The following is a 26286-nucleotide window of genomic DNA, read 5'->3' on the forward strand; positions in this document are numbered from 1 at the left end:
CAAGTCAAATTGTGTAAGCATTTTTGGCCAATAAAGCTGATTCTGATAAAGCTGGCAGATTTCTATAAGTCAGTAGTTTTTGTTAACCTTTATTATGTGTTTTTAACATCGATATTGTCTGTAAGTTTTCATTATTATTAGTAGTAGTAGAGTATTCCTGGCTGGTGCTTCCATAGTGTTCAATTCACAGAGATGTTGTTATTTTGCTCAATGTACAAATACCCACGCAGTCTCGATGAACGTGCAGTCCTCCACCCACCTCCAGCATGTGAGGTTATTCCTGGTGGTTCAGTCGAACCGGACCGGCAGCGCCCCCCCGTGGAGATCGGAGGAGCTGCGTCCGGTGGAGGTATTACGTCTGGATGTGTCAGAGGGAGTCAGGGCGAGTCTTGACTGCAGACATCGTCGAGTAGCAACCAGGATGCGCATCAATATGAAAAGAAACCTTCGCACTTCTGCAAACGGTATGATATATTTATTTATATGTATGTGTTTCTCACATGACATGTGGTCATCTCTCGGTTTGTGGAGGGTGTTTGCTCACACTGATGGATGCTGTCGTACAGAGAGAAAGCAGCTCGCAGCAGGAGCAGAATAATACATGTTTACAGCCACAGATATCTCAAATTTCGATCGATCTGTTTTTATTCTTACATATGGCGTGTTTTTTTTTTTTAAATTGGGAGAAGTATACACCCTGCAGCAGCATGCAGCAGCCTCACTGAGCCAGCATCAGCAGATATCATGACGCAATAGTTGTTATTGTGCGAGTGTCAGTGAATACATTTCTATCCACACTTGAAGAATAATGATACTATTATTGGCCAGAGCTGCCATAAATAGATTTTCACTGGATGGCCTCTTGTTTATTTCCACGCACACATCCTAGTAAACACACAGGATGACACCCTGTTTCACGCAGCTTCACAGAGGGCCAGCAGTGTTGATGTGGGATTATGGAGAAACATGTTACATATATGTTTTTTTTTTATACTTGTTACATATTAAACCGGATGTGTTGCTCATGCACAACGTGTCACGCCACTGCAGGCCTCCCAGATGCTCCCGGAGGGGATTAGATTTGAGCTGTTGAATTATTGTTTTCACTCTTTTCATGACAAAAAATGAACTAATATATACTTTCTGTGGCTCACATCTAACTACCTTGTTTATTTTTGCTGTATTGTGTCTTTATGTAGTTTTTTTTCATTTTGCATCACCTTATGGGTGTTTTGTGTCTCTAAATAGTTGTTTTTGTGTCTCTTTGAGGTCGTTTTGTGTCTCTGTGTAGTCACTTTGTATCTCTTTGTAGTTGTCTTGTGTTTGATTTTGTCACAGTTGATTTTGTGACTCTTTAAATTATTGTTTGTATTTGGGGTTGATTTTGTGTCTCTGTGGTCATCATTATAATCTCTTTCTTGAAGTTGATTCTGTGTGCCTTTAAATAAGGTTCTGTATTTTGTGTCTCTTTGAGGTCTTTTTGTGTCTCTTTGAAGTCACATTGTCTCTCTTTCAATTCAATTTTTCCCTTAAAATTTCTTTTAGTAATTTTGTGTCTCTTTAGATAATTTGGTGTATTTTTTGGCTATTTTGTTTCTCTTTGAGGTGATTTTGCTTCTCTTTAAAGCCATTTGTGTTTATGGCTGTCTAGTGTCTCTGAATTCATTTTGTTCCTTTAAGTAATTTTCTTGTGTGTAATTTGTGTCTCTTTCAGGTCATTTTGTGTCATTTTGTCGTCATTTTGAGTTTCCTTGAAATTGAAGAGTTCTTTCTCAAGTTTTCCGCTGTTTGGGTTTTAAAACTGTTTGTGAGATGTTACCCACATGACATAATTAGTGGTTTGCTTCAAATTAAAAGCAATGCACAAAAATTCTACAAAAAAGCTTTCTCCAGTAAAAAAGTGAATAATCACCCAACTAAAATGAATAATCACCCAACTAAAACTTCAATTTTAAGCCATGATAATGAAAAAAATCAAAAACCCATTCAAAAATGGCCAAACTAAAGATCGTTTCGGTCTGTCTCTTGAATCTGTGCCTCTTTTTGATTATTTTGGGGATAATTAAATATTTCTGATCCACCTACAGTCTAACTTTGTGTGTGATCCTGCAGCAGTATCAATAACAGTTCATTCATCGCCGTCGAAGGTTCCTGTCTCCTTGTTTTACTGCTATCTGAGTAACAAGAGCTGCCTCATGATGTTACACTTCCTCTTCACATTTGCGTGTGTATTTGGATAAATCTCCTTTTGGGAATAAACTCGTTTGCATAATTTGCTCCTCTTTGATCAGTCAGATTTGACAGCAATTTATGGATCAGCCTACGTGCGGATGGAGTCTGTGTGTCCATGGTTACGCCAGACATTTCTACATCAAGCAGACTGTCGTAGATCAAGGGATGGCAGATGGGCACAGATCAGCTCGGGAAGAAACAGAATCAATAGATTGAAATTGAGAGGAACATCAGGGTTACAGGAGGACACGGGAAGGGGAGACGACTGGAGCACAAAAAGAAGAGGGGGAGGGCTGATGACAGAGCAGAAGAAGGGGGGAGAGATTTAAAGGGACGAGAAGGAGATGAGGTAAGGAAGAGGACATCTGAGAGAGAGACAGAGAGGTACTGCAGTGTAGCCGGTGCTGACAGCATCTGCAGGGTTCCAGCTGTGTGCCGCCAGCTTGACTAACTGGGTCATTTTATCTCCAGACTGTCCCAGAGGACGTCTATACCACGAGGACCACCTGAATCCTCTCAGTCCTCTCAACCGTTACTCCTTCACTTGCGTCATCACTGCATGTGTACCATTTTTTTCTCATTCTGTGAAACCAAAACATGACTACTACTGACCTCTTTTGCCTTCTCGGGGTCAGAGGTCACCCACAGAGCAACAGCTGTGGAGCTGGTCAGCATTCAGCTTTCTGCTAAGCAGTGGATATGGATTTTAGCTGTTAATGGGCTTGAACCCCTAAATAACAGCTTACCACACTGCTGCTTATTGTCTGTCGATAAGACCTGAAACGACTGATTGATGGACAGAAAATGAGTCAGCAACTTATTTTATGATCAAATAATGATTTCATTTTTATGCCTTTTTGCCAACAGTAGCTGAGGCTGGAGGCATTTTGTTTTTGGGTTTTCTGTCCGTACATCCAGCACATTCTTCTGAACATATCTCAAGAACGCTTTGAGGGAAATTTCTTCAATTTTTACAAACATTCACTTGGACACAACAATGAGCTGATTAGATTTTGGTGTTTGTAGGTCTTTTAGCAGCCTGATGTCTGTGGTTTTTTTAGCGGCCAGTGGCTCTTTTGCCATCAAGGATAGTGCCACGAAAAGCGATTGTTTTTTGTAAGACATCACTGCATTTCCAAGATTGTGCCAATTTTAAGCCAAAAAATCACTTTCTACCTACAATCAAGTGGCTTCTGTGCCTCAACATAACCACAAGTCAGCCACAATGTTGAACTGTAAAGAAACGTAAAGTTTCAATGTGTCCACTTTATAATAACATACGTGAAACATATCTGTGGTGTCCAGAAAAGTACGATGGCAACATTTATTCTGGTGATTGGATTGTAGGTTGCAGCTTCTCAAAAAAGAAAATGTGTTGCTTTTTACCAAATGCTTTGATAGAGGGTAGTTATGCGCACATCACTGCGGTGCAAGGCTTTCAAAAAACAGCGTATGAGGAAGGTAACACCTGCACACTTACTCTACTGCCATACGTTTTGACCCAAAGAGGGTCCAGACAGGATCAAAATGTTGTCTGAAATAAACTTGTGTAACATAAAGTAAGTGTGCAGGCTTTATCTTTTTACTCTTTACCAAATTATATCCTTATATTGAAATATCTTTAAAGTGGCTTTATGCCATATTTAGATTGTGTGAATTGTCTAAACATGGTTCTTGACGTGGATGTCACTGATAGCAGCTCTTTTTAGTCGTTTGTGGCTCGTTGTTGTTTTCCCCTCTTTTGTACAAGTAGTTATGTGGGTCTTTGTGGTTCTTATGCATCTTTTTGTATTTATCTGTGGCCATTTCGTGCCTCCCCCGGTCAGTACGTGTTAATTTGAGTTACATTTTGCAGGTGAAGACACTCTGGGCCCCTGGGCCTGTGCAGGGTGCATCTGCTCAGTAATCCATCCATGACTGTGATGAGATTTTTTTGCTATTTTCTGGGCACTTTTTAGGCTAGTAATGACTCAGTTAAAGAAGAAAATCCTCTGCAGTTGGACTGATAATACAAACAATATTTCCATTTTCATTTAGTTTATCTGGTCAATATTTTTTCATGAGTCTAATAGTTGTTAACTCCATGAAATGGTACAGTACATCTTTGACTGTCTTGTTTTGTCCGACCAACAGTCCAAAATCCAAATATATTAAGTTCAGTTCATTGTCAATTGTCATTACCAGATTCAGCAGCGTACAGAATAAATAACAAAGCTAAAAACCTATAATAAATAAAACACCATTTAAAAAACAACCAGCATGTTAAAGAATAACACATAGCAGCAGTGAAGGAAGAGGACAGACTTTAGGTCAGGGAGTTCATAAACCTCACAGCCTCTGTGAAGAAGCTGCACTTCTTGCTTTGAGGCTGCGCAGCCCTCTGTGTGAGGGGAGGGGCGTGAACAGTTGCCGGGTGGGTGGGGTCCTTCATGATATATGAAGCTCTGCTTCTGCATCTGCTGATATACATGTCTTCCAAAGAAGGGAGGCTGCTGTTGGTGATTTTTTGAGAAGATTGAACTAGTCAGGATGTCAGTACGCAGTACGAGGTCAGGACAGCAGCGCTGACACCAGCCTGCGTCAGCCTCCTCACAAAGTACAGCCGTTTGTGGGCCTTTCCTGTTATGCTGGCTGTGCTGGTGGCCCACGTGAGGTCGTTGGAGATGTGCAGGCCCAGATATTTAAAGGTGGACACCATCTCCACAGCTCCTCTGATGAAGAGGGGAGAGGGGGTGCGGCCTCTCCTCCTACAGTCCACAACCATCTCCTTAGTCTCCCCCACACTGATGCAGATTGTTTGCTCTGCATTAGTCCACAAGATCTTCCACCTCCTGCCTGTACATGGTCTCGCCGCTGTTGGAGATGCAAACTTCACTATATTTTTGCTCAGGTTTAATTGATTTAAGTTAGTAAAGTTAAGTTAATAATGATAAAAAAAAAACAAAGAAAAACAATGAATCTTCACATCTGAAAAGCTGGCTTTAGAGAAAATTTGTCATTTTGAAATATCTGTTACTCATTTTTACTATCCACTGAAAAATCAGTCAATTGACAAAAGATTTCAGCACCACTCCTGGACATTTTCTCTCTTTTCAAGCAGACTGTATGTAGCTGGTCGTCAGACAGATGTGACTATGATGACGATCCGTGGCTCCCTGTGGCTTCACATTAGACCCACTGAGGGTTTCCTAGAGAGCTTCCCAGCGTGCCCCGGGCGGTGGAGATAATGCAGATTACAGCGTTTTAAAAGACAGCTCCCATTGACAGTCACTCCCACACAGCCTAATGAGGCAGAGCATCCAGCGCTGTAATTGTCATCTGCTTTGGTCTCACATGAAGGTGCCAGAGCGGAGATTAAACTGGCAAAGAGCGTCACGTTTAAACTCTGGATTTAGTGTCTGTGACTATGCAGATGAGTTTTGTTTGTGTCAGCGAGAGATCTCATTTGTGTACGGTGTGTGACGTCAAGAGAGATTTACGTGTAAAAATAGAGCTCCGTTACACACATGAATGCACAGTGGTACACACACTTTTGTTCTCATTATGTCCACACAAGACAGACAAACACAGCGCCAGATATGCCCTCAGTCATTCATGATTTTAAGTGAATATTTGTGTGGCACACATGCACAAACACACACAAACACACACGAAAGAGGAAAAGTTAACTGACACACCACAGGAAATGTAAACATTTAGCTCGTAGGTCAATTTAAAGCACCTTTCAGCTCAGGTCAGTCATCAGAATACTTTCAACATCCTTTTTGTCTATCCTTAACCCCTTAATACCTGGATCGGCATCAGTTTTCTTGTGCTGCATACACACGCCTTTCACAATGATTTTAACCTCTGAAACCTGAGAAAATTGGTTTGATTTTTTTCAAAACACCAGAAAATCATGAACAAATTTGCAGGAAATTTGCTCATGTTTTGCTCAAAAATTTAAAAAAAGGTGACAAGAAAATTATCTAAAAAATTAGCTGGGATGGATTATTTGATTTTATCAAAAAAAAGGGGAAAAATGTCCAGAAAACTATATTTATAATTCTCCTAATTGTATATTTAGAATTATGTCACAGAAAACAAATCCTGAGCACTTTCTTAAGATCATTGTTCTTTTTGTTTGTTTTACTTCACTGCATTTATTATTTTATTTTATGTATTTATTTTTTATTTTATTTTATTTTTTTTTTACTTTATTCTAATTCCTTGCTAATTTTTGGGCCATTTCTTGTTAAGTTCCTTGTTGCCCTCTCATGTTTTTGGAAGAAATCAAGCTAATTTGCCCCAGTTTCAAAGGGTTAACAGTTCTAATTTCTTTCTTCTTCCACTTTGCTGGAGATAAAATCAATATCCTGACAGCTTGATTGTCTTGTTGCTGATTCTCACTCTCACACCAGTGTTTCCATAGCGTGCCACATTTGGCACAGCGTCAGTTTCCTGTTCTCTCACTGTTGCACACAGATTTTGGCAGGTGCAGTGAGGTAACAACATGAGCAGGCCTTTTACACTGTGGCTTTTGCATCATCATCTTAAATGAATATCTGACATAACAAATGAGTGTCTCGGTTTCACTGTGAGTTGCACCACAAGCACTTACTGGATGTGGTGGAATAATAATAGTTATGTAAGTGTGTGTGGCTAAAGTGAGGTTTTAATAACCGAAGCATTGTTTATATCATTAAAAGGTGAATTTATTTTCATATGTTCAATGCGGTGTATTAGATGTTAAGAAATCAGTTAATCGCCTCGCGTATAACGTTGAATTTGTGAAGAAAAGTTTTCTCGCATGCTTCCAACAACAGCAAAAAATATATAAAAATATATATTTACAAACAAAACTTTGTTTTTAAAATAGTTTTGCTTGTTTTAAACGCAGCCCCATTTTACTGAAATTCTTCTAGAATATTCTCCGGGTTAGATTCTTTGTTTACTATTGAGTAGATTTGGGTTATATGTTGATATGATGTTGATTTCGGGATGTGAGACTCGACATCATCCAAGATTTTGAATATCATAATATCATAAGTGTTGTACAGTAAATTAATGCAATTTTCGGAACTCTGTAGCTGCTCCGTTATTTGCTTTTACCCATCTATTTATTATACCTACATTATTTATAAAAATCTCACTGTGTAAACACCTTGCAAAAGCACCAGTACTGTCACAATATTTATATTGAGGTATTTAGTGAAAAATAATGTGATATTTGATTTATTCGGTATCGCCCAGCCCTAACATGGAGGCATGCGAGAAAAACAGATAGAATTTTTTTTTCATGAATTCAGTTCAGGGTAAGTAATTGATACTTAAAGGATCATTATATCCTTGAAGTGTTCTTTGAAGCAGTTTTAGTGAGTTTGTCTGTTTATCTAACAGTTTGTTTTCAAGCAGTGTATCTTACTTACTTACTAACCAACTAATCCTGACTCCTGGAGGAAAATTCCTGGTGATTTTAGCAAATGTCTGGACATTTATCTCATAGTCTAAACGTCTGTGCATGCGTGTTTGACTTCCGTTTTTCCAAAAGAAGATGAAAACATCAGCAAAGCACAAACAGCATCAAGAGCCAGAAGGTGAAAATTCAGTCTGCCGCAGCTCTGTTTCATTTCCTACAGCTGTGTTAAAATTCACACTGCTGAATTTTCTTCCCAGTGACTATATTAGCACTTTATCAGAGGGAAAGAAATAAGTGGAGCACTGACAGGAAACTGCACAACCTCTCAGACGCTGCTTTTCTCAGAATCACACTAAGAGAGACAGACAACTTCCATCAGTTATTCATCCCTTTGACCTTGTGTATTGAAGACTGATACTGAGCCAGAAGCAACATTCGTAGTTAATTACGAGCAATTTTCTAATTTTGTCTCGGCTGTTATGATGATAAAAGCATGGCCACTGTATCAAAGGGTGGAGGGAGTCCAGTCTGCCTCAGCTGTTTGTGTGTGGACAGCAGATGATCTTTTTGTTGTTTTCTTCTCTCTGTCTTTCAGATTTATCATCGACAGACTTGTGACCGCTCAGATCAACACGCAAGGGAGACCAGCGAGCAAAGAACTGACGTGACAGTTTTGTTTTCTGCTCTTCAGCACTTTTTCTTCTAAAAATCCATCTTCAGCCTCCAACGTGAAGCCACCATGTCCGGGAAGGAGCGCAGCCCCCGCCACCGGCCGTGGTCGGTCTACCGGGCCAACACGTTTGATCTCTCAGCTGAGATGATGGGGCTGGCTCTCTCGGGTAACTAAGTAACTGCTACCATGGTTACCTGTTTACTTCACTGATGATGAAATAGCAGGGCATTAAAACAGGGCTCCCCCTCCTCTTTTCTCTTTATCCTACAGGCAACAGTCAGGATCCAGACGAGCCTGTGCTGGAGTTTAGTGTGGGTACGTTCATTAAATGCACTGCTGCACAATCAGAGTGTGTGTGTGTGTGTGTGTGTGTGTGTGTGTGTGTGTGTGTGTGTGTGTGTGTGTGTGTGTGTGTGTGCGTGCGTGCGTGCGTGCGTGCGTGCGTGCGTGTGTGTGTGCGTGTGCTCTGAGTATTGACAGAAGCAGTTACACTGGTAGGCTGAATGACAGTTGATCATTAACAAATCTCATAACCAGATAACAATTAATTGATGCTAGTAACTACACAGTCAAGTATTAAAAAATATGAAAAAAAAAGTCAAAAGCATAAGAAAATTAAACCTAGAAAACAAAACAAAACCACACAAGATAAAACAAAACAACCCAACAACAACAAAAAACAAAAAGTTAAAAAATAATGTAACTTACTAAGAATACTGCTTCAAAAATCTAGCAAGTCTGTTAAAATAATTTTAAATACAGAATAATGATTATTATAGATATAGTTCTCTGGACATTTTTCCCCAGCTGTTTACATCTTTATAATTTTCTAATTGTTGTTATAAAGAGATTGTCAATACTGACTGTTTCATAGGGAACGCCACTTGTGAAGCCCCTTTAGGGTTTCCTGTGTTTCCCTGCATGTTTCCTTTTCTTGAAATGTATAAAATTGTCATGTTTAATATGTGCTAAATAAATCAAATAAAAATAAATAAATAAATCTGCAAATCTTTTGCAATTTGTGGGATATTTCTTGCCAAGTTGCATTTGCCTTTTTTCCATGTTGTTCAAAGAAATCAAAGCAATTTGCTCAGAGTTCAAAGGATTAAATGTTGTGAAGGGAGTCTGAACGCACAAGAAAAGTGATGTCGGTCCAGGTTTTAAAGGGTTAAAGGAACTCTTCTCCAACCTGAACACATCACTGTAAACAACTGCTGCTCATTAAGCACCGACAACTCAAAAAACACTATATTACATTCGTCCCATGGCCGAGGATTAGTGACCATCCCACCATTAAATCCCACCGTCTGTAATCTCCTCCTGCATTTGTGTGTTTCTGCAGCCTGCAGCGAGCTCGTCACTCCCTCTCTGGACCGTAAGCCAACCAGCTTCGTCGCCGTCAGCTGCACCACACCGCCCCAGGCCTTCTGGACCAAACACGCTCAAACTGAAATCATAGAGGTACAACACTGTTCGCTCGCTTTCTGTCTGCTGTTGGAAACTTCAGAACCGTTTTCACCTGTCTGTCTCTCTGTCCTCAGGGCACCAGTAACCCAATCTTTCTGAGCAGCGTGGCGTTCTTTCAGGACTCTCTGATCACTCAGCAGACTCAGGTCAAGCTTTCAGTCTACGATGTAAAGGACCGCACACAGGGCACGGTAAGACCCAGCACATTTCTTTCTCAAATTCTATATAAGAAGTTAATACATTTATTATCTGCTAAGCTGTTTTAGTCTACACTTATCCACTAAAACGTTTTGGTGTGTTTTCTGCTATGCTTCAGATGTACATGCTGGGTTCGTCCATGTTTTCTGTGAAAGAGCTGCTGCGGGACAAACACCACAGACTGCACCTGACTCTCAGGTAACAGGCGGACACACAACACACTCAGTCACATGATGATAGCCACTGCTTTGAGGATTTGGGTTTAGGGATGTTTAATTTACTTTCTGTCATCGTGGGTCAGGTCAGGGGAGAACGAGCGCGTTGGGAACATCACCGTCATCGCCTGGCAGATAGAGGAGAAGCGTGAGCAGAGAGCTCCTGTTGCGAGGTTACAGAGAGGAGACACTGTTAATGGACGGGTGAGTGAGCAGGACGAAGTTTTGATGAGGCAGGACGGAAATACTTAAGTCTGCAACATATTTTTTTTCTCATTAAGTAATAGAACTGTAATGATTGGCTGATAAAACTATCAATAGATTGCCAGAAATTAATCTGCAACTATATTAATCATTCAATTCATTGTTTAAAGGTCCAGCGTGTCAGATTTAGGCTGATTTAGTGGCATCTTGTGGTGACGACTGCAAACTGCAACCAGGAGAAACGTTTCCTGGTTGGAATTCCTTCAGTATTAAGGAGGTTGTTTTTAGGGGTCGAAAGATTATCAGCCTGGCCGATTATTAGGACCGATATTTGCCATTTTGCCAATTTTCTGCATTGGCATTTTATTTTAATGATCGGCAATAAAATTGATTAATGAAAAAGTGCAAAGAAAGTGACAACATGAGAGGAACTTTTACTTTGAAAACTTCTGGTGACTACTACTACTACGACCAATAATAATAATAATAATAATAATAATATTGAGAATAATAAAGTAAATATAATAGTGGCAGCCGTAGGAAAGCTATTAAACCTCCTTTTGTTTTGCATGACTAGATGTCCTTAGCCTGTTTCTGCTTGTATTAGTAAGAGGTCACAAATCAATGAATAGGGAGTTAAAGACATTAACATTAACATTAAAGTGAAGGTTTTCTGTAGGCAAACAAAAGCTAATTTTCTCTGTGCATGTGTGTGTCAGATGGTTCTCCCCGTGGATGAAAGCCTGACTGAATCTATGGGCATTAAATCCAAGTCTTCATCTCTGTGTAAAGACCCGCTGCTAAAGGCTGGTGAGCGTCTGTCTATATGAATTAGATATCAGTCTCCTGTGTGACACTGTGAGACAATAGAAACAGGTGACATCATGGTGACTCACGGTAATGATGGTGTGTTTCTGTCCGCCTCAGTGTTCGGTGGCGTCATGTCACGGACGTATCGGTTCCCCACTACGGACGGTAACCATCTCCGCATCCTGGAGCAGATGGCGGAGAGTGCGCTCTCCCTGCACATCCCTCGACAGTTTGTCAAGCTGCTGCTGGAGGAAGATGCCGTCAGGTGAGGACTGAAAATCATATTGATAGTATTGATCGGACGCTTAAATATCTGTGCAGAGGAGCAGCAGGGAGTATTGGTGCAGTGACCCTTAAACTGTTTAAAACCTATAAGCAAATTAGCTTGCTGTCTTTCAAAAACATGGAAAGAAGGCACTTAAAAATTAGGCGAAAAACAATTGTTACAAGCAAATTACCTGAAATTAGCAAAAAAAAAGTAAAATTTATCAAATATAAAAAGCATGACAAAGGTGCTTAAATAAAAATAATATAAATAAATTATTATTTATATTATTTTTCTGTAAGTTAATTTTAAATATAGTTATAAATGTAGTTTTCTTGATTTTTGTCCAGTTATTTCTAATGATTGTCTTTGTCTTCTGTTTTGTGTTCTTTTTTTTTTTAGATCATTTTAAGGTCTTTTGTTACATTTTTTTTCCATGTTTTTGAAAGGAATCAAACCAATTTGCTCAAGTTTCAAAGGTATAACTTTTGTGAAGAGCGTCTGAACGCAGCACAAGAAAACTGATGATAATACAGATTTTAAAGGGTTAAAGCACATGTCCTTGCCACTTATTGTCAGGGCTGTAGGACTTGAGTCCAGTCTCGGCCGTCCCCAGGACAATTTCCAAATTCACTGTGTGGAAAGATGTGATACTTTCACAGCTAGTTTGCAACATTAGGCAAAATATTTTTGTCTCTAATTTAATCATATTTTTAGACTGGGCCACTTATTTGGACTCAACCTTGATTTGAAATTGTTCTAAACTGTCCTAAAAAAATGTTGTGGTCTTCAAGCCATTCACCCTGTAGTGGAGTGTTAAAAGCGACGTGTGTGAATGGGTCCACTAAAACCTGGTGCAGCCAGCAGGAGACAGCTCTGAGCATGGATGTTAACACTCACACACATTTAGGCTCCCTCTTGGCAAATATTGAAAAGTTCACGAGAGGCCTTAACACATGTCCCGCACACACACGCCGTGTGTACTTAAATACTTAAAGACTCCATGAAGACTCATCTAAGGCTGCCAGGGTTTGGATGCCTGACCATATATCATTGGAGAGCGAGCATTCAGCTGCCAGGCTTAAAGTGAGGGATGTGTGCCTACCTGTGGCCCCGCAGTTTCGGCCCGCAGCTGTCAGCTGTCACTCAGTCAGCTCACTCTCCGTGATCCAACGTTGCTTTATTTCAGCACTCTGTTGACAGTTCATTTGTACATATTAAACACATGCAACCTACTGCCATTTAAAATAAAAAATATTTGAAAAAATGAATACATTTAAGTCGAATAAATAAGCTATTTGGTAATGAAAAGTTTCATAACATCTTGATTTAAAATATAATCTTTCCCAAAGTACAAATGGGCCCTTTTTAAATAGTTTAAAGCTATCTTTTTTTTACTACAGGGTACACATTTTCTTACAGACTTTATATTTAGAATTGTGTTTAACTTAAAAATTACTAAACAATTCTGTAATTTTCCATTTAATAAACCATTAGATTACTGAGAAATGTATTAAATAAGAGATAATTGTGTAATTAGAGAAAATATTAAATTTATTGAGTTGCACTGTAACTGAAGAGCGTTGTTTCCTTCTCAGAATAGTTTTTAACAGCCTAAAGAGATATAACTAACCAATGTTTAAATGAAATCATAAAAATCCTGCAAACTCTCAGATTTAAATTGCAACCTCATACAGAACATGTCAGAAACAAGAAAGCTTTTTGATGTCTCCTTTGTAGACATTAAACTGAAATGTGTTTCCCCCTTCAGTGATACGTTGTGAACTGTATCTTCTTTACGTTCTCTATTATTATACCATCATCATTCAGTTGAAGAAACATCATAATTATGGCTCCCTCTGCTGCCGTTCTCATTATTGGCTGCAGCGTGCGTTGTTGTTGCTCGGCTGCAGGCGTTAATTGAACAAGCAGCGTGAACTTCAAGCTGTAAGATCGTCAGTACCTCGGCTGGATGTCTTGATCGTAAATGCCCTCGTGTGATGTGCAGGGTGTGTGAGCTGGAGGAGCTGGGCGAGCTGTCCGCGTGCTGGGAGAACCTCAGGAGGCAGATCATCACGCACTATCAGACCATCATCCTCACCTACCAGGAGACCATAAGCGACCTGCACGAATACAAAGGTTAGAAACACAAGCTGTTTATAATGCATCATTTAAAAGGGACACCCCGCAAATTTGACATGTTGAGGTCAATCAGTCACAGGAAGTAAGGAGCCTGGGAGAGCTTCTTCAAGTCAGAGAAAATCACCAATGTGTCTCAGCTTGGACTCAGATTCAAAAAAGAGTCCAAATAAAGTAAAAAATACAAACTCTAAAAACAAATGCCACAGAAAAACACTGCATATCCGACCAAAACAGCAGGAGTTTAAAAGGAATCTGTTGCTCTTTTATAATATTGTGAAAGACTTAAGCCAAATGTTAAATAAATTACATACATTGTTGTGTCACCTTGTTTCTCCAGTTTTCTTCCCTTTTCAAAAACATACACTCTTTTGTCTGTTCCACTTAGTGCTGCCTCTAGATGCCTGGAGAACTTCTGTTGTATCTACTGGATATTTAGTGTCTCTGTTGTATTTGTTTTCGGAGTTTGTGCGCTTTTGACTTTGCATCCTTTCTGTATTTGCAGATTATTTGCGTTTAATATATTTATTTCTGGCTTTTTCAACAGGTTTTTCTTGACTATTATTTTAAATATTTTTCCATTTTTGTATTTGTTTTTTAAAGTGTTTTTAATTGGCACTGTCTCTGAAGCTGCAGCATGTTACTCCTAATGGAAATGTTTTGGGCTGGTGTTGCAAAAAAATAGATACTTTTTAACAATTTTACAAAAGTGCAATACTAAACTGTCCAGTGCCTCTTTTAGTAAAAGTAAATAAATGTTGTCAAAGTGCATAAGTTAATCAGTGCGACATCTTATGTATTTATGTTTTCATGTAAAATACTGTATCACATCATGTATAATTAATTTAAGTATATACAGATACAGTGAGCCTCTTTCCTTCTCTCTGCTCCCTCTCAGGTCCGTCGTTTAAGTCGAGTACGTTGAAAGCTGAGAGGAAGTTAGAGTTTATTCCTACTAACCTGCACATCCAGAGGATGAGAGTACAGGGAGAAACTGGCTATGGTAAGTATTTAAACTGCATGGCTAAAGTTTTTTTGTTTTTGTTGTTGTTTTTTTTGTTTTAACTCTTTTCAACATAGCAACTGCAGTACAATCACTACGTAATACCGAAATATAAAAGCTTGGGTTGGGGGTTGTCCCCCCGCCACAGAAACTGAAAGGCAAACTATATAAAACTAAAATGACAGTCTCCATTCATATTCATACATGTATACATTTTAGACATACATAAGTAAACAAATAAATCAAAATGTAAACATAAATACTCATACAAACAAATATATATATATACATTTGTCACAGTCATCTATAAACACTGTGTCTAAGGTTTTAAGGATGTTGTTTATACAATATCTTACTTCATCCTTTTCATTACTGTCTTCTGATCAGACCGAACATACGATGTTGTGACTATTGGTGCTCCTGCAGCACATCATCAAGGCTTTAAAGGCTGCGGCCTCCGAAAAATGCTGAACAAGCTCGAAGAAGCCAGGAAACAGTGAGTAGAGCAGAAAATACAGGAGCTTAATGGTGTAGTTTGATTTTTTAGAGTGACTGATAAATCTTTTTTCCTGTGATTTATCTTTTTCCTCTCTCCATCAGCACTTATGAGGAGGAAAGGTAAGATCACGTATGGTGTAGTATAAATCTTCTGTGTTTTGGGGTTTTTTTGCTTTGTTTGCCAAACTTATCATCTCTTTTATGTCTTCCACACACACATCAAAACACACACACAAAGCTCCGCTGGCTCTGGCTTTAAAGGAATGACGTACCAGCCTCAGGATGTTGTGAAAGCGAAGGAGCTGATTGGTCAAATAAACACTCTAAAGACACAAGTGTGCTACTACACCGAGCGTCTGTCTCGAGCTGCCAAAGAGCGCTCAGCTAACGCTCTGGAGAGAACGCTGGCCATCCTGACGGAGAAGGTAAGAGAGCACTCGGAGGAGCTGAAGGGTGTTAATCAAGTGCTGTGTTACAGCTTCTTCTCTGTTTCATCCCAGTCCTTCACTCTCTCTCTGCTTCTGGTGTCTGTTCTTTATCTAAGCTCTTATGATCTGAATAGAGACAATCAGTTCTTGTAAGCTAAACATATCTTTAAATTCAATTTTTGCAGTTGAGTGCAGTAAAAAAAAGACTACCAGAATACTGCCATGCCCTCAAAATTAGACTTACTGCTGACTAACAGCAGAGTCACAGAAACACCAAGACAAATACATTTCTTTAATCTGATTTAATATGCTTTTTGGTCGCAGTAAAGGGTAACTTTGGTATTTTTCAGTAATTTCGATTTGCATTTAAGTGACTAATGGAGACAACAATTTTTTAAAGTGGTCCTGTATTAAGCGAGACAGCTACAGCTGACATCAATGAAACAAGCTGCAATGTAACCACTCTGGGAATGTTCACACTGGGCGGGTTTTCATTTACCCTCGTATTGTGTAAAACTGAAATTGTGAATATAAAATATGTCTAATGGAAACTCCCATTTATCCAAAAACACCAGAATCCATTTGAGTAAACACAACTTTTAGCGTATACAGAGCCAGCATAGTTTTACATTTAATTGTATGAATTAAGGGTTTATTTCAACCAATCCAGAGGTGGTACTTGTTCAAACAGTGGAAAGACAGACCAAGACAGACGTTTTTTGAGTTAATTTTTGTTTGTTAACTTTGAACGTAGTGTGATATATGAGGATAAAGTTATTGTTGATTCAAATGGAGTTTGGTGTGTATGGTGACAGCGATTTCAGGGCTGTTTCTGGTTAAACAAATAAGATCTTACGCTTTAACAACAAGTATGGATCCTTTCTTTAAGGTTTCGGATACATTTAATAACAATCTGAGCCTGTAATTGACAAAAACAAGCACTTTTAGTGAATTAATAGTGCATAATTGTCTATTAGTGTTGTATTACAGCCTGTTTCCCTGCTGCCGGCTGCAGCACTCTCACTTAAAATACTTTCCAATTTCCAAAATTATTGTTCCCATTAGACACAATACATGGTAAAATAGGGTCCACGCTGAAAAATACCAGTTAAGCTTAAGTTCATATAATTTTTACTGCTGGCACTTTCGTTGAGCAGGAAAATATGCAGTTGCATTGAATACTAGTAAAAAATGTTTTAATGTAAAACCTAATGTATCATAACAGAGATGGGATGATATAGTCAGTTATTTTATAACTAACCCAGTGGGGGGAAATAAAAAAGTTCCCCAAATCACCCTCTGCTAACAGAAAATCAAGTTAAAACATGTATTCTGCCTTTTCGCCCACATTTTTAATGTCACGGTTTATGAACTTTAAAGATCATTTTTTGCCTCAAGTCACTCTTAATTTAATAACCACATTTTCACCGCCTCTCCTCCTGCAGACTCGCCAGCTGGTGACCGTGTGCGACTCCAAGCTGCTGTCCTCAGCCATCCTCGCCCTGGCAGCCGCCCGCCCAGAGTCCACTCAGCAAAGCACCCCATCCCCGTCCTCCTCCTCCCTCTCACCCTCCTCTCGCTCCCCTTCACGCTCCCCCTCCCGCCACCCAAACTCCCCGTCTCGTGCTGCCACCTCGCCCTCCCGCCATGCAGCTCCTCCCGAGGGCAGCGACGGGAGTAAAAACAAGCGTGCCTCCTTGCAGGCAGATTTGCATGAGGAGGAGTGGGTAAGAGAAAATTGTTTTTTTTATTTTTGATGTCTTTATTTATTTATTTATTTTACATTAACTAAAATTGTAATGTGTGTGTGTGTGTGTGTGCAGGAGAAGGTTTGGCTAAATGTTGATAAGAGCCTGGAGTGTGTGATTCAGAGGGTGGACAGACTCCTGCAGCGAGACAAACTCCAGAGTGACAGCAGCTCTGAAGATGTCTTCTTGCTCGCCAACGAGGAGCCGAGCAACACTAAGAAAGGTACACACACACACACACACACATACACACACACTGCTGCATGGTGCGTGCACTATTTCGTCTCACTGCGGACTACAAAGATCAGGGGCTTGATATGAATGAGTCACTCTCTTGAGGTATCCATAGTAACCAAGAAACTTTCTGCATACATCATGAGCATAAAGACAAGGATTCACCATCATCGCCATGATGTCAGCCTCTATTATCATCACCTTCCTCACAACCACCAGAGCCATCAACCTTCATCATCATCATTCTCTCACTCCTGCACGCCTTTCACATCACATCTGTAGCTTCACTCTCATAATCATGTCAGCTTCCTCAGTGTTACTGGATCTTTAAAATCTGAAATGCAATGCTGAGTTATAACTAGAAGTGACATTATGTCCGTATCCAAACAAATTTTCTCTCTCTCGTAGATATCAGCCCAGATGTAGAAAAGGTAGAGAAGACGTCCCCAGGTGAGATCACTATTTCCTTTATAAATCATTCTGTATGTGCTTGAATCATTTTGTCTTATAAATAGCCGAATATTTAAGGTTTGTACTTTTAACTGCTTTGCGGAAGAATGTTGATTATTTTCATATTTGACACATTTCAGGATTCACCGTTTAAAAACTGTTTTCATGCTGTTGTGCCCTCCCTTCCTCGTCATATTAATAAATGGAAGTGATGTAGAATTCAACCCAAATAGTCACTATAACATAAAAAAGTATTCCTGAAATTTGGTTATTGTTTGAAATGTTAAGTATTTTAGGTGTAAAAAAATAACTATTCATCATACAGAAATATTTTAAGAATAGGACCACCTATATAAAAAATTGTTGTATGAAAAACTTTTCTTTTGATCAAAATATTCCAAGCCATTATTTAAATTATTATTTTCATTTGCAAGGACATCTGCAAGTTTTCTTAACTATGAATGTGAAATATTAGATTACAAATTGAAGATATTTATTTAAAAACAAAACGAATAAATAAAGTTCCTTCAGGGTCATCTGTCCCTGTGGGGCTACAAATTTCTTCTATTAATTCAACATTAAGCATTAAACAAGTCTGAAATTGAGCATACTTGCTACCTGCTACACCTGGCAATCCCTCTATTCTGTTATGAACTACAAGATGTAAAATCAGCAGCGTGACAGCTACTCTTAGAGGACTGAAAAGGTCGAGAGACCCTCAACTGCTTGGATTAGTAAAGTAACATGCATGTAAACTGATAGAATAAGGACATCATATTATGATAGTTTACTGTGAAGTATATTGTAGAATTCATGCCCTGTGTGGCCCAAATATAATGTGATTGCTTAATCATTAAATGCTGATTTTACTATGATTGGATTTTAAATACTCTTTGAAGAATAAAAATTCTTTAAATGCAGATACACGTCTTTATTAAACTTTTTATGTACAGTGTCTCAGCTTGTACGTGTGTGTATTAAGTACTGTGTGCTGTGTGTGCAGGTGAGTGGAGCGAGGCTCTGTACCCGCTCCTCACCACGTTGACGGACTGCGTGTCTTTGATGAGCGACAAAGCAAAGAAGGCCATGGTGTTCCTGCTCATGCAGGACAGCGCCCCCACCATCGCCATGAGCCTCCCCCTGCAGTACCGCCGTGACGTTGTCTTCTGCCAGACGGTCCGTCAACTTCTGCCTCCCCCTTCTAACTCTTAGGTTTTTCATACATGTAAAGTTTTGGAGAACTGCTTTAAAAACATGGTGATACATTGCTGTATTAATATAAACTGTGCTTCTTTTAGTTGACGGCGCTGATCTGCGGCTTCGTTATCAAGCTGAGAAACTCTCTCTGTGACTCGGGCTTCCTCAGACAGCTGCACACCATCGGCCTGCTGGTGCAGTATGAAGGCCTCCTCAGCACCTATGGTAACCTGAGTGTAAGGATGTGTGTGTGTGTTGCAGAAATACTTTTCTGATGTTTTGGGGTTTTTTTTTTAGATTATTTGTACAGCCACTGCAGTGAGGATGTAATCTACTCTACTGGGCGCAACCACTTTTTTCTGTATTTGCCAGAAAATGAGCCATACTAAATATAAAATATTTGTTAACCAATGATAGGAAAAAGGAGCATAAACAAAAACAACAAATGAAAAACCTTGGATTCCAAGAGCTATTTACCAAATTGTAAATTACCATTTTTAAAGCCATAAATTGGAACTATGTCGTAAAACCTTTAGCCCTTTTCACCCTGTTTGACCGAAATATGTTCAGCAATTTTTTTAAATTTCCAAAGTCAAAAAAGTAAACATAAAACAACAAAACCATAACATCCTCGGGTGAGGTAATGATGTCTGTGATTAGTGTGTTTTATAGCGTTTTACCTTTCTGTGACGACCCCTTGTGTCTTAAAGGTGAGGAGCTCGCCATGTTGGAGGACATGAGCGTTGGAGTGATGGACCTGAGAAATGTCACATTTAAAGTTACCCAGGCGACTACAGCCTTCTCCCCGGACATGCTGCCAGTGATCACAGGAAACAGGAGTGGCTTCAACGTCAGGGTCCCGATGCCCGGGACGATGTTCGACACGCTGCCACGAGAGATCCAGAACGGGATGCTGCTGCGCGTGCAGCCCGTCCTGTTCAACGTGGGGATCAACGAACAGCAGACGCTGGCTGAGAAGTGAGTGACTGAAACTAAAGGACAGAAGGAAAATGGAAAGGAGAAAAGGAAAAAAAAGCAAATTTTGCTGGATCGTTTTTAGATGATGTAAATCTGATCATTTTTAAATAAAATATTTCAAAAAATCTCCAACTATTATACATCCATTTATCTGAGGACCTTTACCAGATAAAACAGTCGCGTGGCCACTTTCTCAAAATCATTGTTTTGTTTTCAAAACACTATTTAAACATTGGGTTTTAAACATTTTAAATAATTCAGCATGTTGCATTTTTTAAATAGCTTGGAGTTGTTTTGGAGTTTTTTATGAGGTGTTGTATGTAAAAACAATATATCTCACTAAACTTTACAAAAAATGTTTTGATTATTTATCAAGAAAACATATCAAACATATCAAAAACATATTTTTCCTCTTACCTGTAGTGCTATTTATCAGTCTACATTGTTTTGGTGTGAGTTGCCAGGTTTTGGAGATATCGGCCATAGAGATGTCTGCCTTCTCTCCAATATAATGAAAAAGGGCCTGTGCTGCCCAAATTGGCCGAAAATACATATGAAAAGCTCAACAGTAATGATTTTTTTAATAAATCATGACCTGTTTTTTTTTTTTTTGCTGCTTTTAGCACCATAAGCCGAGTCCCATGTAGATCCATAATATTAAAGGGAAGGCAGTCACCTTTACGGTCGATATCTCCAACACTTTATCTGCAACTCACATCAAATAAAATCTATATAGATAAATAGCACTAAGGGTAAGAGGAAGAACATGTAAATTTGATTCTGGGGTGAACTGTCCCTTCATATTTAAAATATGCATTTTAAAAAATTAAAGATAGTATCACCCAGTCTGACTGTAGAAAACGAAATTTAAATGAGGATTTAATAGATAGACTGTTGACAGTCATGACCGATTTTAACCCTAATATCGCTGTGTTCAGGTTTGGAGACACGTCACTACAGGAGGTGATCAACATGGAGAGCATGACTCGCCTCAGCTCGTACTACGACCAGTTTAAAGAAGTCCTGCCAGAGGACAGTGAGTTCATATACGAACATACAAAACACTTTTAACAGGAGAAAAAATGTGAATCTTCTTCTCATATTTAACTCATTCCTACTCTGTGTTCCCCTCAGGCCTGCCTCGCTCCCACAGTACCACCAGTCTGCCCGATCTCCTCAAACAGCTGAGCCAGAACGTGAATGCCAAGAAAAACAAGAACGTAGAGATTCTGTGGCAAGCAGCCGAGGTAGACTTTGCCTCTCATGTTCTCTCTATGCAAATTTAAAAAGGCAGAAGTTACAAGGTAGATTCCTTGATCCTGCTACATCTTTGGAATTGAAGGATGAGTTGATTAAAATCACCAGCTGCTTTGAAAATTATCTCCGGTTGCCTGGGCATGTTGCTGCTGGTGGCATTAAACAATTCCTGCGATGAATTATTTGAATTAGCCTCACAGTCGTGTGTCCTGTCGGCTCTGAGCAAGCTTCTCACATTCATTGCAATAGCTCGATCCGGGATGCTAACGATGGATTAACAATGTCTCTGTGAATATGTGCACAGCTCTCAGTCCAAGTCGGGCCAGCCTCGCCCTGATGCCAGCTCTCCTCTTTCTCTTCGTCTGACACTTTCAGTTTTGTTTCTTTCCTCGGGTCTGACTGGCTGCTCGGCATATGCAGTCCAAACCCCACACAACTTTTCCTGATGTTGATAAGTGCTTCTATATTGTAGAAAGTCATGCTTCAGGAGAAGGGGCCATGGAGTCGAAAAAATACAAAAATAAAGCAAAAAAAGTAGTAAGGATTTGAGGAGCTACTGGCTGCTGCATCTACTGTAAATTTGCATCTCCTCTAATCTCTTTCTTTGAACCTTTAAGGCATGCCGCCGCCTGAATGGAGTGCGTTTCACCAGCTGCAAGAGTGCCAAGGACCGCACAGCCATGTCCCTGACCCTGGAGCAGTGTCAGATCCTGCAGCAGGAGCACGCCCTTGCCCCGCAGGTCTTCTACCAGGCTTTGGACTGTATGCGCAGGTCAGCTATGATAAAGGTTATGAATCTCACAGATGATATTAGAAATTAAAAAAATAATAACACATAGCTTGTGTTTCTCCACAGTGAGGGCTGCAGGAGAGAGAACACTATGAAGAATGTCGGATGTCGTAAATACGCCTTTAACTCTCTCCAGCTCAAGGCCTTCCCCAAACAGTATCGCCCTCCAGAGGGGACCTATGGGAAAGTCGAGACCTAAGTGGACTCCTTGAGGAAAACCAAAAGACTGACAGGGATAATGATGATAGCACCACACAGAAAAACCAAACACAAACTGGAACAACAGCCCTTTGTTTTGTGCTTAGTCACTGTTAAGATGATTAATGTCCAAGTGCCAGTGCCACTGTAGATTGTTTTATAGCAGTTTCCCCTCTCCTCAAGTAGGACTAGAATCACACACTTTTCTCAGCCAGAAACAGTAACGGGGGCTCTTTGTGTTACATCATAGCCAGTGTGCAGACAACACTGTTGCCTGCTAGTCCAGTCGTAGCACCAGGAAGCGTTCAGCTGAGTCATTTTAACTTGTGTCCCTAGAGATAAGACATGCAGCCTTTAGAAAGATGATGATGGAATAATGTTTGTACTTGTCCTTGCTGCTTTTGTTTGATTTTATCAGTTTGTCAGTTAAAGGATAATGTTGAATATATTTTACATTTTTGTTATTGTCAACAATTACCAAGCTAAGACCAAAACCAAGAATGAATTGATCTTACTAAGAGGTACTGGTTTCTGATATAGTTAATTGTATTATATTATATTATATTATATTTTTAAAAAAAGCCACACTGCTGCACAGGCTGACATATTTTCTTCATTACAATGAACATGGACATTGCAGTTTATTATGATTCAATCCTACATGCACTGTACTGCTGCAGCAAAAAAAAAAAGTGCCAACAAATGCACAGTTCACCACACAGCTTGAGTGTAGGAGAAAAAAGAAAAGTGAATTCCTGCAAACAGTCGTCACCTCTGTATTTTCCTTTTTAAAACATTTTTGGTCACACTGACCTTTCTCAAGATACATTCAATAATCATAAAGTGACACAGTGCTTAAAAACAGGCCATAATCACATGTTAACCACATGTTTTGTGTGCGTGCGTGCGCAATGATGGGCTATTTTTAAACACTGTAACTCTAGGATTGTTGAATATCTCATGAGAACTTTCCTTGTGGAAAAAAGAACATCTTTAATAATCAATGCACAGGTGAGAAGTGTGTGCAGGAATTTTTTTTTCTTTGTAACTGAACTATTTATTTGTGAACAGCTTTTAAAAAGGGAAGTGTTCAGGAGAAACAAATAGGCCACAGCCTGGGCAAGGAAGTCAAAGTTTTGAGGAAGGATTGTATTGTTGTTTTTTGGTCTTTTAATGGGATTTATTGACAATAAGGAAAATAAAGAATAATACCAGTCTTATCCTTTAAGGCTACACTAGGCAATTCACTCATTTACAGCAAAAAAAAGTGAAACTGCACTGAGAGTGCACAGTTCTTTTCTTGTTTGTAAAGACAAGTCAGAAAATATTAGCCTAATGGGAACAACAGCAACATATGATTGTCTGGAGATTGACAAAAATGTGACAAGATGTACTGAAAATGTGTTTTTAAGAAAATGACTATCTTGCTGCCATTTGGAGCTGAAGTTGTCTAGTGTTGCTCTTATCAGGTTTGTCAAAACAAATGTCTTTGCCTAATGACATATTTCTCTGGACCTAAAGACAGAGCACTTATTGTTTATTTCAGTGTTTTTAGCCTGTTGTCTGTTTCCCTCCCACTGTCTCTCCTTCTCTCTTGTATTTCTTCTTCTATCACCTAAATATGCACCATATCACTCTCCAAAACAAGCACAGATCTTAAATATAACATATGTGAAACCACTGTCTCATCTAATGTGATATCTGAGGTGCCTCTGATGTTACGCTGGAAGCATCATTGAACTGGTTCACACATCGTGGGCTTCAGTTGTGGTGCATCACATTATTCTACAAACATATCTACAGATATTTAAGATGTTTCTGCAGGTTATATGCAGCACTATAGCGGTTCAATAACCCTACAAACTTGCATTTTTATTTATTACAAGTGTATGTTCTCAGTTTTAAAGCACTCGGTTGAATTATGCAGAACTTTGTGATTGAAATTGAATAAAAGCTTCATTTATTTAACCTGCATGACGATGAAAAGAAACTGCTTTCTACTATTGCAATTGTATACTGTTGCAATTAAGAGTACTCATGAGCACTTGATAGATGTTTTTAGACTGAAGTGAAATAATGCATATTGCATTTTTTTACCGACCATCAGCAACACCTCTTCTGTTGTTAGTTTACCAGCTCTGGGCTCCGATGTACCTTATTGTACAAAACTTACAGAGACAGTGGATTTTATTTTGAAAATGTTATTTTGCTTACAGTTGTTTTTGTTCATATGGCTGCTGTTGCCGAATGCTGTTTTATCCATTGTTATTGAGTAAGTTAGGACCTTGTTGTGATCAGTTGTACATGCACACATCAGGTTGGAGACAGGGGAGTCTGGGAGACGCCTGCACCCCCACAGAGGTACGAAGTGAAACTGGATAATGAATAAAGGCCTGTCAATGCCAAATGAGTGTGTCAGTGAATTCTGGTTTGTAAACTGAGCAAATATGTTTAGGATCATGCACCACTACATTAGAATGACAACTAAAATGAAAGATAATTGCATAATTACCGTAAAACTTCAATTATATGCTTAAATCATTCACCTGAACAGGCTTATATTTGGGACAAGCGTCTATGTAAGATGGGAAATACAATCACGTCATTTATTTAACCTTTTGAAACCTGGGCAAGTTGGTTTTATTTATGTATATATGTCTGTCTGTATGTATGTATTAATTTTCAAAAACATGGGAAGAAGGTAATGAGCAACAAAAGAAGAAATTACCCAAATACAAAAATTGCATAAAAATTAAAAAATAAAAATAAAAAAGTCAGAAATGACCTGAAATCAATTCATAATTCATAATTAGCAAATATATATATATGCTAATTTTGAATGTAGGTCACTGGACATTTTTCCTCAGCTTTTTTTAAAAAATAGTCTTCAACATCTAATTATTTCTCACTCTACATTTACAGATGTAGTCTTTTTTCATTGTTCGTATGTTATTTAAATATTTCTTATTTAAGACTTTTCCATTTATTTCAACCTTGGACAGTATTAGAGTTAAGCTTCCAGCTTTTCTAATAATGTATTTTAGCTCTTACCTTCATGAGCAACAGCTAAACCAAATTTAGCCATCGCTAATGTGATTATTTACACCTGTGCATTTCCTGCTGTGGCTCGTCAAAAAAACAGTTAAAGCAATCAAAATCACCTGTGTGTATTTAGCGGTGAATCTGTCATGTGGAGCATCCTGTGACGAAAAATAGTTTTGAGCTCATCAGTGTTCAAGTTTATATTGTGTTTACAAGCAATTCTCATTTATTTCTTACTCCAGAGGAATATTCACCAACAAAATGTCTATTTTTAAATGAATTAATCATGTCTTGTTACCTAAAATTCATGAAGAAACCCTTCTCTCTCACATGCCTCCGCATTACTCTTTAAAACTGAACTGAAACTTGAAAGTTAGGCTCTCTTTAAAGACAGACTCAAGTATTAGTTTGTTGTTGTTTTTATGGCAATAACGCATGTGTTTGTGAAGCACTGAGCACACGACTGGATAAATGAGACTGTTATACTGCGTGAGTTGTGTGAGAGTTTCTAAATAGATGTTTTGATATAGTAGTTTTGCTGCTGTGAAACATTCTCCTCAATAAATCAGTGTGTTTTCTGTAATCCATAGAGGCATGAGAAATTTGTTCATGAATTCAAGGTAACGTGGCATTGCTTATTGGTTAACAAATAGTCATTTTGTAGATGAAGTATTCTTTTAATTGTTATTATGCATAGACAATGCACAAAGATGTGGCAGTGATAAGAAGTGTCAGAAGAGGCCTGTGGCCTCTTGAACCCCATGGCCTGTAGGAGGATTAATCCAGCCATGCTTCTGACTGTCTTGTTTGCTGCCTCTGTTTAATTTTTTTTTTTTTTTGTTTGGTTGTATAGTTGCTTTAG

At 38.9% G+C, this 26286-nt stretch overlaps 1 protein-coding gene and 1 long non-coding RNA gene across 2 annotated transcripts; one reads left to right on the plus strand and one right to left on the minus strand.

Moving 5' to 3' along the window:
• Positions 1–323: 323 nt before the first annotated feature.
• Positions 324–24789, plus strand: inpp4aa (inositol polyphosphate-4-phosphatase type I Aa). The gene is made up of 24 exons (XM_042494322.2): positions 324–464; positions 8226–8469; positions 8574–8618; positions 9646–9764; positions 9845–9961; positions 10087–10166; positions 10270–10387; positions 11107–11197; positions 11315–11462; positions 13471–13601; positions 14500–14604; positions 14992–15100; positions 15205–15222; positions 15341–15527; positions 16976–17257; positions 17354–17501; positions 17921–17962; positions 18966–19138; positions 19261–19384; positions 19870–20137; positions 21076–21173; positions 21272–21384; positions 22012–22166; positions 22251–24789. The coding sequence occupies exons 2-24, from the start codon at positions 8370–8372 to the stop codon at positions 22381–22383; spliced, it is 2904 nt and encodes a 967-aa protein (XP_042350256.1). The 5' UTR covers positions 324–464; positions 8226–8369; the 3' UTR covers positions 22384–24789.
• Positions 12568–19964, minus strand: LOC148188531 (uncharacterized). Its single transcript, XR_015777660.1, has 3 exons — positions 19840–19964; positions 13426–13585; positions 12568–12655 (listed from the first exon to the last, which is right to left on the minus strand). It is a non-coding gene; the product is annotated as an uncharacterized LOC148188531 (long non-coding RNA).
• Positions 24790–26286: the final 1497 nt, after the last annotated feature.

Source organism: Plectropomus leopardus, chromosome 10 (assembly GCF_026936395.1).
Source record: "Plectropomus leopardus strain MGB_pleo_1.0 chromosome 10, ASM2693639v1, whole genome shotgun sequence".
Lineage (NCBI taxonomy): Eukaryota > Metazoa > Chordata > Actinopteri > Perciformes > Serranidae > Plectropomus > Plectropomus leopardus.

Coding starts and splice junctions, on each gene's coding strand:
- inpp4aa (XM_042494322.2), top strand. CDS start 8,370: ATGTCCGGGAAGGAGCGCAGCCCCCGCCACCGGCCGTGGTCGGTCTAC. Junction 21,174..21,271: donor AGAAGTCCTGCCAGAGGACA/GTGAGTTCATAT, acceptor TGTTCCCCTCAG/GCCTGCCTCGCTCCCACAGT. Junction 22,167..22,250: donor GCTTTGGACTGTATGCGCAG/GTCAGCTATGAT, acceptor GTTTCTCCACAG/TGAGGGCTGCAGGAGAGAGA.